This window comes from Mastacembelus armatus, chromosome 3, assembly GCF_900324485.2.
Source record: "Mastacembelus armatus chromosome 3, fMasArm1.2, whole genome shotgun sequence".
Taxonomy (NCBI): Eukaryota; Metazoa; Chordata; class Actinopteri; order Synbranchiformes; family Mastacembelidae; genus Mastacembelus; species Mastacembelus armatus.
The window spans coordinates 19,781,208-19,793,424 of NC_046635.1; the positions used below are offsets into that span (position 1 = coordinate 19,781,208).

At 40.6% G+C, this 12,217-nt stretch overlaps 3 protein-coding genes across 3 annotated transcripts in view; all 3 read right to left on the minus strand.

Annotated features, from left to right (window-relative positions):
• myo5aa (myosin VAa) overlaps positions 1–664 on the minus strand; it is a 42,189-nt gene extending 41,525 nt beyond the window's left edge. The window contains exon 1 of the mRNA XM_026293427.1: positions 431–664. Within this exon, the coding sequence (XP_026149212.1) occupies positions 431–457 (27 nt within the window). The 5' untranslated portion in view covers positions 458–664. The remainder of the gene's footprint in view (positions 1–430) is intronic.
• A 1,469-nt stretch (positions 665–2,133) lies between these two features.
• On the minus strand, positions 2,134–5,083 carry arpp19a (cAMP-regulated phosphoprotein 19a). The gene is made up of 3 exons (XM_026294304.1): positions 4,917–5,083; positions 4,036–4,158; positions 2,134–3,064 (listed from the first exon to the last, which is right to left on the minus strand). Exons 1-3 carry the CDS (start codon positions 4,971–4,973, stop codon positions 2,894–2,896), a joined length of 351 nt encoding a protein of 116 aa, XP_026150089.1. The 5' UTR covers positions 4,974–5,083; the 3' UTR covers positions 2,134–2,893.
• A 2,031-nt stretch (positions 5,084–7,114) lies between these two features.
• atosa (atos homolog A) overlaps positions 7,115–12,217 on the minus strand; it is a 28,398-nt gene continuing 23,295 nt past the window's right edge. The window contains exons 6-12 of the mRNA XM_026293628.2: positions 11,843–11,968; positions 11,014–11,102; positions 9,773–9,869; positions 9,329–9,487; positions 9,103–9,171; positions 8,492–8,691; positions 7,115–8,391 (exon numbers count right to left, since the gene is read on the minus strand). Of these exons, the coding sequence (XP_026149413.1) occupies positions 8,238–8,391; positions 8,492–8,691; positions 9,103–9,171; positions 9,329–9,487; positions 9,773–9,869; positions 11,014–11,102; positions 11,843–11,968 (894 nt within the window). The 3' untranslated portion in view covers positions 7,115–8,237. The remainder of the gene's footprint in view (positions 8,392–8,491; positions 8,692–9,102; positions 9,172–9,328; positions 9,488–9,772; positions 9,870–11,013; positions 11,103–11,842; positions 11,969–12,217) is intronic.

Consider the following 12,217-nt stretch of genomic DNA (forward strand, 5'->3'; position numbering starts at 1 on the left):
CACCCCCCAGCCTCCAGCGGGAGATGATGTGAAATATAAAGGCCCGGGGAGAAGACTGTAACTTGTTCCGGTCAACAAACAAGGCGACAAATGACGACGTTTAATAAACCTGCTTTAATTTAGCGTATGAGCATATGAAGCACCGAGAGTTAAAACACCGCGTGTTAACGCTGTCTTACTGTTTTTATTTAAACTCGCAGACGCATCGCACAGATCGTCACACCTGCATGTTTTGCGGTTTCAAACCCGTTTCATTCATTTTAAGCCAACACAACGAAGCCTGTTATCAGACACACGTTTCCAGCAGCGAAAAAAAAACCACAAGCTGTCCGCTGTGTCGCTGGAAGAAAAGCGTGAAAACCGAAGGCTACGTCGTTTATTTAGCTGCCAGCACACAGCGGTAAACATGTAAATACACACTGGTTTTTACCTTTGTATACAGCTCCGACGCTGCCATGGCGTTCACTCCCTTGCTGTGTCCTGTCTCCAATCTGGCCTAAAAGTCCAGCAGGTCTCCGCGCTGCTGCATGGGACCGACCGTGTTTCATGAAGCGCAGGACGAAGTCCTTCGTTGCTGCGGGGACTCAAGGTGAAGATGCGTCTGTCCGCGCCATGATAACCCGAAAAGCTTCACGCTGCTCCTGCTGCTGCTGCTGAGGATTCTGTGTCTCACTTTGCATTCTGGGTATGATGGATGAAAATGATTCAGCCAAACAGGGAGGGCTTCTGCCGCATGGAGAACTGCGCCCCCCGGTGGACAAGAGTCGACAACACACCAGCTATTTTTCTTTTTGTTCCAAACGCAAATAAGCTCGTACAAAACCCCCAAATGGATAGAAGACAAGTCATATTTGTTCTTTTACCACCGTGGCTTCAGTATGAGTCACAGAAAGTAAAATGCACATATTTGATGTCATGGAAAACATTGCTACAAGCTCCACCTTTTGGAGTGTCACCTAATTTGAATGTCCTGTGTCATATGATCAATTTTTATCTTCAACTGCTTATTTGTGGGTTTTTTTTTTTATAGGAACATGATAACAATATCCTCCAAATAGGAACGTGTGGAACTTTAATTTAATAGATACATGCTGCAATGAATTATTAATGGAAAACAAAACCTGAATGTGCACAATGCAGGGCCATCTTATACCATGATGCAATGCCTATATCCCAGCTAAAGGTGCCTTTTGAAAAGCTCATGTTTTTATAGACTCTCAAAGTGGTGTTGTTTCACCAGTCAACTTTGGTTTACTTCCTTGCTTTAGTTTTAAAATGATAAACTCTTACTTTTCACTGACTATCGTGTTGCATTGCATCTGAGTAGAGTTCAATTTTTGACAATTACATAATTTACACTACTTTTCATTTTTTCCCCCCATCTTCTTGCACCTGAATCACAATGAATATGTACTAAATATCACAGTCAATATAACACACGACTAGATACTTAAACATTTGTGCAAAACTATTTTATTTACAAATAAAATGGCACAAAGTGATAGCAGGGCAGCCATATACATGCACGATGGATGTAGTGCTAGCTCAGACTTACCACATCACAGATAAAACTTGATTCAGTCAGTAAAAACCTTGGATTAGCACTATACATGGCTGAGGACAATTAAGATAAAACTACTTATGAGTATAGAATATTCTCCCTAAATCCGAACATTTATTACCATCATTTGTTCCCAGTGACAAGAGCTGCTCCCTATATTTTAATTTTTTATTTATAATAAATTTATGCACATGGCATTCAGGGCACAAAAACTGATCCCTACTAATAGGAATTTTGCTTTCAGGTCCCACATACTCCTGTACCCCTGTTCTAGCATAATAATGCCTCATTAACGACAACAAGGAACTGCAAACTTTGACCCAAGGAGAGAACTGGATCATCATCTAAGGCTGACATGAATAACCTAACACAAACACAGGGTTATTCGATTGAAACTGAATTAACAATCATCTAACTCATGAAATAAGTTCCTAGGAAAGAAGCTCCCTTTCAGATGTCTTGAATGAACCATTTATTGTCACCCAGTGCTTTTAGGCTGCATCTGTTTAAATGTGTGTTCAGTGCATGTTAATGAATTAAAATGAAGCTCAGTGAGGTTTTGCCTGTGGGAGTCCTGCATTACACATGTGGTTCATTCTAACACACTGACCTTCACTGTGTGGTCCTTTAGCATGGCTTCCTCCTCATGTTTCACAATCAAGTGTTAACAAACTGAACTTGGCATCTTGATAACTGTAATCTGTCAATAACTCAAGCATATTGACAGCAGAATAAATCTGATGTCTGCCCATGTGCCAACTAAAAAGAAAATATACACATATGTACACACACACACACACACACTCACTCAAACTGAGGGATCTTGACCATACTAAAATGTCCTAACCATACATGATACAGCTTCTGTTGCTTGCCCCTCTCTTCAGCCAATGAACACTGTAATACCAGGCATCCATCAGTCGCACACAGGAGTCACAGTCTGCTTGTCACAAGCACCCTTGGATGTCCTGTCATCCAGTGTATGTTACTTTGAAGTAAAGAGAACAGAGAAAAGAGCATGGGAAAGTGAAAGGATAATGACTGAAAGACGGCCAGTTTGTAGGAAGTAGCGAGAAACAATCATATGGACAGGGGGCATTAGAGACAGACCCATGTGAGGCGAAAACAAAAATACAGAGGATTTAAGGGTATTAGCTAGGTGTGTGGGTTTTGATGAGTGGGTTCCAGGCTGTGGGGAGGGGGCAGAGGTTTGGGCACAGCTGGTATTGCGAGGAGCGGGAAAACATAAAAACATATGTTACAGCTCTGAGACTTGAGTGGTGAGGGTTAGGGCTGGGAGATGTTGCTGTGGCTGTCCAGGCTGCGTGGGCATCAACCTGCCAATTTGCTGGCCACCAGAGACGGTTTCCTCTGAGGCAGGTCTTGGGGGGTCGGGATGTGGTCCCCTGTGATCTCAGTCTTCTCTGGTGCAGCTGTTGGCAGCTGTTTATTCTTTATCTTCGCTTTGGCCATGTTGTAGTCGCCCGAATCAAAGTACTTTTGCTGCAAAGACACAAGAGTAAAATAAAATAAAGTAAAATAAGACCTGAACTAGCAACTTTAAATAATGCAATATTCCAATGTTTGCTGCTACTGCTACAAAAGCACTTACCTTAAGCTTATTTCTGAAGACTCAGATTAATTACATGGTAAACACATCCAACGCCTGTGGTGATTATGTTTTAAAGTAGCAGCACTATACCCATTTTTTATATGGTGATCCTCATTTTGTTTGTATCATGTATGCACACAAGAATGCACATACATACATGTCAGCAGACAGTCTTATAGACGAATTACGACAGCAAAGACTCAAAAACAAGCAAGCTAATAATCAAGCAGCTAATTTATGTCCAGTTTGTTATATCCAACTCTTCCCTTGCTCTTTAAATGCACATGATTGGTTTTGTAGGTTTGCTTTACCTGAAAAATGGTCTAATGCAAGTAAATCATGCGGTCAATGATTTTGATATTTCAGAACTTTAGTGTGAAGAAAAAAAGTTATTGTGGCTACTCGCAGTTGCAATTAATGGGTATTTTTACTTAATAAATGAACAATAAATGATCACAACTGTACTAATTTTCTGTTTATGTACTAATCATTGCACAGTAAAAATTGTATGGCTAAACTGTTATATGAGGTACCCCTATACAAAATCAACCCAGCTTTAAAGCAACATGACTGCAATAAATTCCACTGTCAGACATATTAAAAAGTCCAGGTTTTGTTGAAATATGTTAATAGGTGTTGATTCAACTTCATGATGAATTTGGAGAGTGAAGTTTGTGGTACTGTTGATTTGTTCTGTATTATACTGAGTTCTGTCTCAATAGATATTGCATGTTTTCACCAACAGAAGAAAATATTCTCTGGTAAAATAAGTTAAACTGTTTAGTCCATAATGACAGTGGGTATGAAGACTGTCCTGAAGTAAACCTGAATGTTGTGCAGACAAACACAAGAGATAACTTACCCCCTTCTGCAGGCGCTTACGAAGCAGATCAGAGCCTCCAGGTTTGTTTCCTAAATTTGGGTATCTGGCTTTCAGTTTAGCCTCCTCTGCCTTCTCAGGACTGACCATCTTATCCTGAACCTCCTGAAATCAAGTCGTATGAGAGACTGAGATGAGAGGGAGACTTCCGGCCTAAAGAAAACCACAAAGTGTACAAAAGAGAGCACATTCCCCTGCTGCCTCCAGGCACCCACTGAAATACCTGTCAGCTGATGGCCCTGCAGTACAGTAATAAAGTGACTGGCTCGCCTTATATACCTCACTGACATAAGTGTGCACTAAAAGCTACATTAGCTAACAGGATATTTTAACTAGCGAAAGAACCGTTGCAAAGGTATTTCACCTGTCTGGTTCAAAGGCACGTTGCTGCTCCTGCACAACAGCACTACAGTAAAAAGGAACGTCAGAGTCAGCACTGCAGAGCCAGCCCACGCTAACAATCAGCTGCATTAGGTAGCTACGGTATTATTAGCAGAACTGTGCTGGCTAAGTGCAGTTAAAGCTTAGGTTACTGTGACGAGTGTATAGATTTGTCGGCTTCAGCTAAGCTAACGTTAGCTAAGTTAGCTTTGTGAATGCCATGTCAGTTAGCTTACATTTGCTAGCATTCACAACAATCGCTAAAAAAAGGTGTTTTAGCAGAAACCGAAACAGCAGGCCAGCTAACCCGCATGTTGTTACAAGGTTTGACAAACTCCATTAACCAGTGTTTCCTAGCTGGCCTGGGTTGGTTGGTATGTCAACAAAAACGAGCTCGGGGCGAAGAAGCTAAGCTAACGCGCCGTTAGAGATGGCCAAACCACCGCTACCCGGCTAACGTTGCTAAAACACGGCGCACTTACCGTCTCGTCCCCCGGTGTCTCCTCCGCCGTCTGAGCTCCTTCTTGGTCCCGCGACATTTCTGAATGACCTGGATCTCCGACAACACACTGTTCAGCAGTGGGACAAGTGATCCACTTTCCCTACCCACACGACTGATGCTCCCGAGCGCGCACCCGCGCACTAGAAATACTACGTCACATGCGGAGACACCACGCGCGTTCACCTACGGGCACTCTACCGTGCACACGCACATAGTGCAGGGATCGGATTTATGTTGCGTAACACGCCGATCAGCTGTTTGACCCGTGTGCTGCAACACTAATCCAGCTTTTAGTCAAACAACCCTCCGATCTGTAAAGGATGGTTTGTATCGCTCTGATTAACGCGACGAGGTTCAGTCAATTTTTCGTAGTTTTCCATATAAACATTTTTTTCTACATTTGTGTGTTTTGTGGTAGAGACAGTTTGGTGTAGTAAAATACAACCCTAATTCCTTAAATTTGGGACGCTGGGTAAAATCTACATCAAAACAACGCAATGATTTGCACATCTCATAAAGCCATATTTTATTCACAATAGAACGTAGAAAACAGAGCAAATGTTTAAACTGAGAAAATATACCATTTAAAGAAAAAAATAGGGTAATTTGGAAACAAATTGGGACAGAGCCAACAAAAGGCTGGAAAAGCAAGGAAGAGCTGGAAGAACATCTTGCAACTAATTGGCATCAGGTCATTAACATGATTGGGTATAAAAAGAGTGTCTTAGAGAGTCAGAACTAAAGATGGGCAGAGGTTCATCAATCTGTGAAAAGCTACATCTACAAATTGTTGAACAATTTCAGAATAATGTTCCTCAGTGTAAAATTGCAAAGTTTTTAAATATATCATCATCTGTAGTACATAATATCATCAAAAGATTCAAAGAACCTGGGGAAATGTCTGTGCACGATAGACAAGGCTGAAACACAATACTGGGTGCTCATTATCTTTAAGCCCATCACTGCATGGGCTCAGGAATACTTCCAGAAATCTGTGAACACAGTTTGTCATGCCACCCAAAAATGCAAGTTAAAGCTCTATCATGCAAAGAAGAAGCCATATATTAACATGATCCAGAAACACCACCATTTTCTCTGGGACAAAGTTCATGTAAAATGGTTTGTGGCAAAGATAAATCAAACTTTTACATTCTTTTTAGCAACAATGGGTGCTGCATCAGACTAAAGAGGAGAGGGACCTTCCAGTTTATTATTAGTGCTCAGTTCAAAAGCCTGCATCTCTGATGGTATGGGGGTGCATCAGTGCCTATAGCATGGGCAGCTTGCACATCTGGAAAGGCACCATCAATGCTGATGAGCAGCATACGATCCCATTCAGATTGCATTTTTTTCAAGGAAGGCCTTGCATATTTCAGCAGGACAATGCTAAACCCTATACTGCATCTATGACATCAGCAAGACTTTGTAGTAGAAGAGCCTGTGTGCTAAACTGGCTTGCCTGCAATCCCGAACTTTCACTGATTGATAATATTTGGCATATCTTGAAAAGAAAAATATCCAGACTCAGGACTTCTGATTGTAAAATATGCCAATTATACAATAAACATGTCCTAATACAAAAAGACTGTGTTTATCATGTTTATCAAAAATAACAGCAGCGATGACTACTGTGCTCATCTGAATCTACCATTCAACAGACGTGTGGCCTTTCATCTCTATTTGTTTAGTTTTAAAGTTTTTTTTTTTTAATGAAATATTGTCTGTGGATAATTCATAATGTATAAACTCTCCATAATTACCCCCATCACAACTATAGACATTTTTTGCATTTCTTGGGACAATTGCTATGAAGGAAAGTGTTTTAGTAAATTTTATTATCCACTGCCAATATTTAGCCTTGTCTAAGCTTTATAACAGCTGGCATACATGAATATCTGTGATATTTGTAATTCCAATAATCCAACCAGAATGACTACAGTATAAAATTTGAAAAGTATAGTGTAGAAACTCTATCATGTTGTTACATTTGCCTGAATGTCAGCAAAGGATATTAAATGCCTGTGTCTATAATTGTGTTTTGACTAATAAACATTCAGTTGCCAGTTTATTAAGTACACCTAGCTAAAACTAAAATCAACTGTCACACTCATTCATTATTCCTAAACAGTGTAGTGGTGTAATAGCAAAAATGGGAAAAGGAAAAACACAGAGACAGAGCAATTTCAAGATTGCTTTAGAAGATATATAGATATATTTTTTTCAGATTTGAATATTAATGTCAAAAATACATACTATGATATACAGTTTGCACTACATCATCTTAGCATGACAGATGTCACAAGTAGTAACTGAAATATTAATTTAAATATTAAATAAACTGATGGTAAGTAAACGGAAAGTGAATGTGTAAACACTAAGGTTACTCTTTCTATTGCAACACTTCCAATAAAGTGGTTCTGTAACAGTACAAAAGTATTAGAATATTACTATTTTTCTGTTTCATTTCCAGTTATAATGAGAAAAAAATCCACAGTGCACTTGTGATGTTCAGCTGTGATGCTTTGAGTTCAATCGGGTTTGATTGCTTGTTCGACTTCTTTAGTGGTCCATGGGATGTGTTTTTCTTTTGGACGAGGGGGGTGGTGTTGAAGCACAGTCTGCCACCATGGTTCCTCTTCCGTATGCATTTCTTCTGCTCCAAGCTCAGGAATCACAGGGTCTAAGTTGAGTTCACCTTCAGCACAATCTAATCTTCAAGGATTTCAAATAAAAAATCTATTTTACCTTTAAAAGGACCTTGTATTGCATTTATTAAGAAATTACTAAAGAGTAATCATTGTGTCAAGTAAAAGTCCAATCAACATTTCGATTGGAGTACGTCACGTAAAGTAGCCTGAACTCTTCTAAACTGCTTTTGCAGACAGTCACTGGTCTCTACTCTCCTGCCAGACGCTGGAGGGGATACACACAACAGCATGAACAAGAAACCTGTCATATCTGGTAAGGCCTTCTGAGCCAGGAGAACAGGATCTGAAGAATACTCGATAAATATAAACTTTGACCCAACCTCTCTGTTTCAAAATCACTGCACAAGCAAGGTTTCATTTCTGACCAGTCTCCTAGGCTTGTAGCTCCCTCCCCTTTGTCAGTTCTGGGTGACAGAAGGGATGTAATGTAAGATTTTGGGCACAGGCAAGGTGAGTCCTGTTGGCAGCTGCTCTTTTTTCAAATACTAGCCATGGGCTAATGGGCTGACTAAGAATCTGTCACTGGCATTGAGGTGTGATTGAAGCTTCAGTAGTGGCCTGCCCAGTGGATAAGGGAGGGAGGGAGTCAGGTCTCAGCAGCGAGGAGAGAATGGTGGGTCAGTGGGGGAGTCTGTGAAAGACTGGAGCTCGTAGGCAGCACCGCTGTCCACCTCCATGGACTTTCTGGAAAACAGCAGACGGATGTCCCTATGGAGGTAGATCTTCCCAGACTTAGAGCTCTGGAACCTGGTTTGGATGAGGGAGGGAGACACAAAACAAAGGCAGGATGAATAAAAGGGGGAAAAAATTCACTTTTTCTTGACAAAGAAAAAATAAGCTATCTCACCTCAGATGAACGAGGTAGCGCAAGGTGCGTCCCTGGCCCAGGGTGAGGGGTTTCCTGCTGGTCTGATTGTTTGAGTCACGGCGGACAGGGACAGAGAAGGTCCTCTGGCGTAGGAAGGTCTGGTGTCCCGCTGGCATAGCTCGTAGGTCATACATCACAACAAACATCTTTACCACTGTCTTATTGGGGTTGAATAAGGTCTGAATGATAAAACCAGAGCACATGGGAGGATTTAGACAGGTTTCGAACTCTGTGACCTGAATTTATCAGACTGAAACAATCTTTACAGAGCCAACAGCAATTTTATATAAACATCATACTGCTCATTTCCTAATATAAATAAAATATATAAAGGAAAATACTTTCAAACCCATATGCATCACCACAAGAAATGAAAAAACAAAACATGCATTAGGATCTGTATCAAACATCAGTTTTTCTCTTTGACCATTAGAGGTCTCCCTTCCCTTTACGCTTCTTGGTGTAACTGGCTCTTTGTTCTCAGTCCACCATGATGCAGATATTTTACAGACACTAAAGAAGTTACAGCTTACCCACAGGTAGAAATATTTCAAAAGAATCTCAACATTTGCACATGAAAATGTGCTTACCACTTGAATGGTTCCTGATGGAGGTACACGGTAGCCCCTTTTCCCCAGGGACTCCAGGTTTATTACACCCTGCGGGAAAATACATGTTAAGCAGTCATACAACAATTATACACACACTGGACATCAGACAGACATAAGTACAGTTCCAGACACCGCTTTTGGCTCAGTCAGGCAGCCTGGAAAAAGAAGAGTAAATTACCGACTGAGTGAAAAGAAGTAATCTCACCATATATGGCGATGGAGCGTTGTCATCAGAGACACTGTAGAATGACACATCCACAGGTAAGGTCAGGTGACTGGGGCAGAAGGACCCGCTGGCTCCAACCTCTGCTGTGAAACCCTCCACTGACCCCAAAGGCTCCAGGCGGTAGTTCAGCACACACTCCTAAGGTAAAAGATCCAACTTTAAACATTCTTGTTTTAATTTGTCTCACCACCTGAAAGTTATGTTTTATCCAGTAAGTAAAGTCACTGGACTAATTTGCCAGCAGAATGTACAAGCTATTAGATAAAGGCCACTCCAGATTTTTCCACTTTTGAAAAGTGATGCGACCAAACTTTTCTTTGTCTTTTTAATTTAGAGATGCAAAATGACATGAGTAAAAGTGAGCATTTCAGGAAAACAATTATGTACAAACACAAAATCAGTTGGAGTGCTGGTGTGTTATACCTCAAAGTTTCCCAGTAGACTGAGATTGGCAGGTGGAGCACTGGCACTGAACAGCTGCTGTGACTCATCCGTGTACCCCTCTCTCTTTGGACACACCCTGAAGAGCGCACACACATGATCAACTTGTTTTGACTGAGCAATGTGTGAAAGGACATCTCAAAGTGCTTACATGACAACATTCCTGGGATGTTTGAATAGGACTGTGATTAGACTAAATGATCTCAGAGTGAATTTTATTTATGTGTAAACAAAGGCAGTATCAGTGACCTCTGAATGTTTTTAGCCCTGACAACCTGATTCACCAAAGAAGCATCCAGCAGAAAGTATTTTGTGTCCCTTTGGTCACACCTATAAATCTTTAGTCACATTGTTGTTTTTTAAAATCAAGCAAACTGATTAGACTAAAAAAAGAAAATCATGTATGACAGCATGTACCGTGACTGAAATGAACTTTTGACTCTGACGGCCAAATTCTTGAAACAGATGAGCAACCAGCTACTTCTGCTGTGTGTAGGCAGTATCATAAAGCCAGTTCAGTTCTGTCTGCCATTTTGAGCTGAATGTGTGATTCTAGATGCAGTCACAGTACAGCAGAGCTTCAGCAGGTGGCAGCGTGAGAGGACTAGTCAGCAGAATGGGAGTGACCTAAACGTTACCACTCAGAACAACACTCTCATTGTCTGATCTGTCAACACAGAATATTTCTATATCCCATGATTGATCCAAAGCTGGTTTGAATGTGGTAAACATTTTGTATAATATAATATTTGCAGTGACGTATTTGCTAATAGAAATAATTCATATTTAAAAATAGCCATCCATCCATCCATCATCTATACCCGCTTATTCCTAACCAGGGTCACAGGGATGTGCTGGAGCCTATCCCAACTCTCTTTGTGTGAAAGACAGGGTTACACCCCGGACAGGTCATATTTTAAAACAATTAAAACCAATCATTTATCTGCGCTTTCCTTGTTCAATTTACACAGTAACAACTGAAATGTCCCAAAATGAGAAAAACAAGTAGGTTTTAAAATTATGATGAATAGTATGAGTAACCTCATCCAGATGGTACTATAATCAACAGATAATGTAGGAGGTAACTGTAAAACAAAAACTCTTTGGCCTGTTATCCAAGCTGCAATAAACCTGTGAAACTGTCCTGACCTTATCATTGTGGACAAACTTAGTAGCAATTTGGTAACGACAGTAATAGAAATCACAGGTGAGACAATGCGTACCTTTTCCCAGAGGCCCAAGGCAAACCCTTGCAGCCAGCCAGAGAGGTGTCCAGGTCAAAATAGCCTGTTTGATTTTTCCTCTGAGGGACCTGAAGCACACACACAAGACATGATTAATCCAGAGCAATGATTGCACTATCCCACGATACAGCCTGGACAAAGTTTTTGACTATGTGGGAATGTCAAGTTGAACAATTTAAGATCACAGAGAAGACGTTTAAATTTTCTACGTTTTATCTATTACAAAAAAAAAAGTCTGAAAGCGTGAAAATATTAATTAAGATTCATCAAAATATGAACATATCACTGTACTTTGTACAATGTGGGCTATGACATATATGTCATGCTAGTGTGAATACATTTCAGTTTTTACATATGTGTGAGAGTCATCAGTAAACAGAAAACTGTGATGATCAGGAATATGTGGTAATCTGATGATCGGCGCAACAACTGTGGCTGATGATGAGGACCAGGTGAGTCATGTGCTTTACTTGCCTATGTGTGTTTTTGTGTGCACATTAACTATATTGCATTAATCAGTAGCCCAGCAGCAATAAAAAAAAAAAAAACACCTGCCAGTCTGTTAATAACAAACATTCACAGGCCTGTTTCTTAAACTGGTGAATACACTGTGACTAATGGTTCAAATAGCAAGAAGTAAATGGTAGTGACTGGGGTGTCATGACAAATACAACTGCATGGACATAATCATGATGACTAATCATGGCTAAGTCAGTAAGTGTTTTGTGTGTATGTGAAAGTGCACAAAAGCAGAAAGTGACAAAAGAGTTTCACTGTGAATGGGTCCAATCCAGTGTGTGCTTCTTACAGGGCTGGAGAGCAGAGGAAGGCCAGTGCAGGGGTGGAAAGCCTTCGTTGCTGTGGCATCTAATGAGTGTCGATTCTGTTTCTTCCAGGTGTTGCAGGGACGCAGAGGAGAGGGGCTTTGAGCGCGCTGGAACACAGACACAGAGAGAGATGAAGACCCAGTCTGCACACACACTGGAATGATCTGTATATATTAAACAGCTTCCCTATACACTACATGTCATTTGATGACCACCAATCCCACCTGTTACCAACAAACAACAGAGAAGTGTATACATATATATATATATATATATAACTTTAAAAACTGTGAATTGTTTACATTCACTATTTGTCAAATTAAAGGAACGATTTGACACTTTAGGAAATACACCTA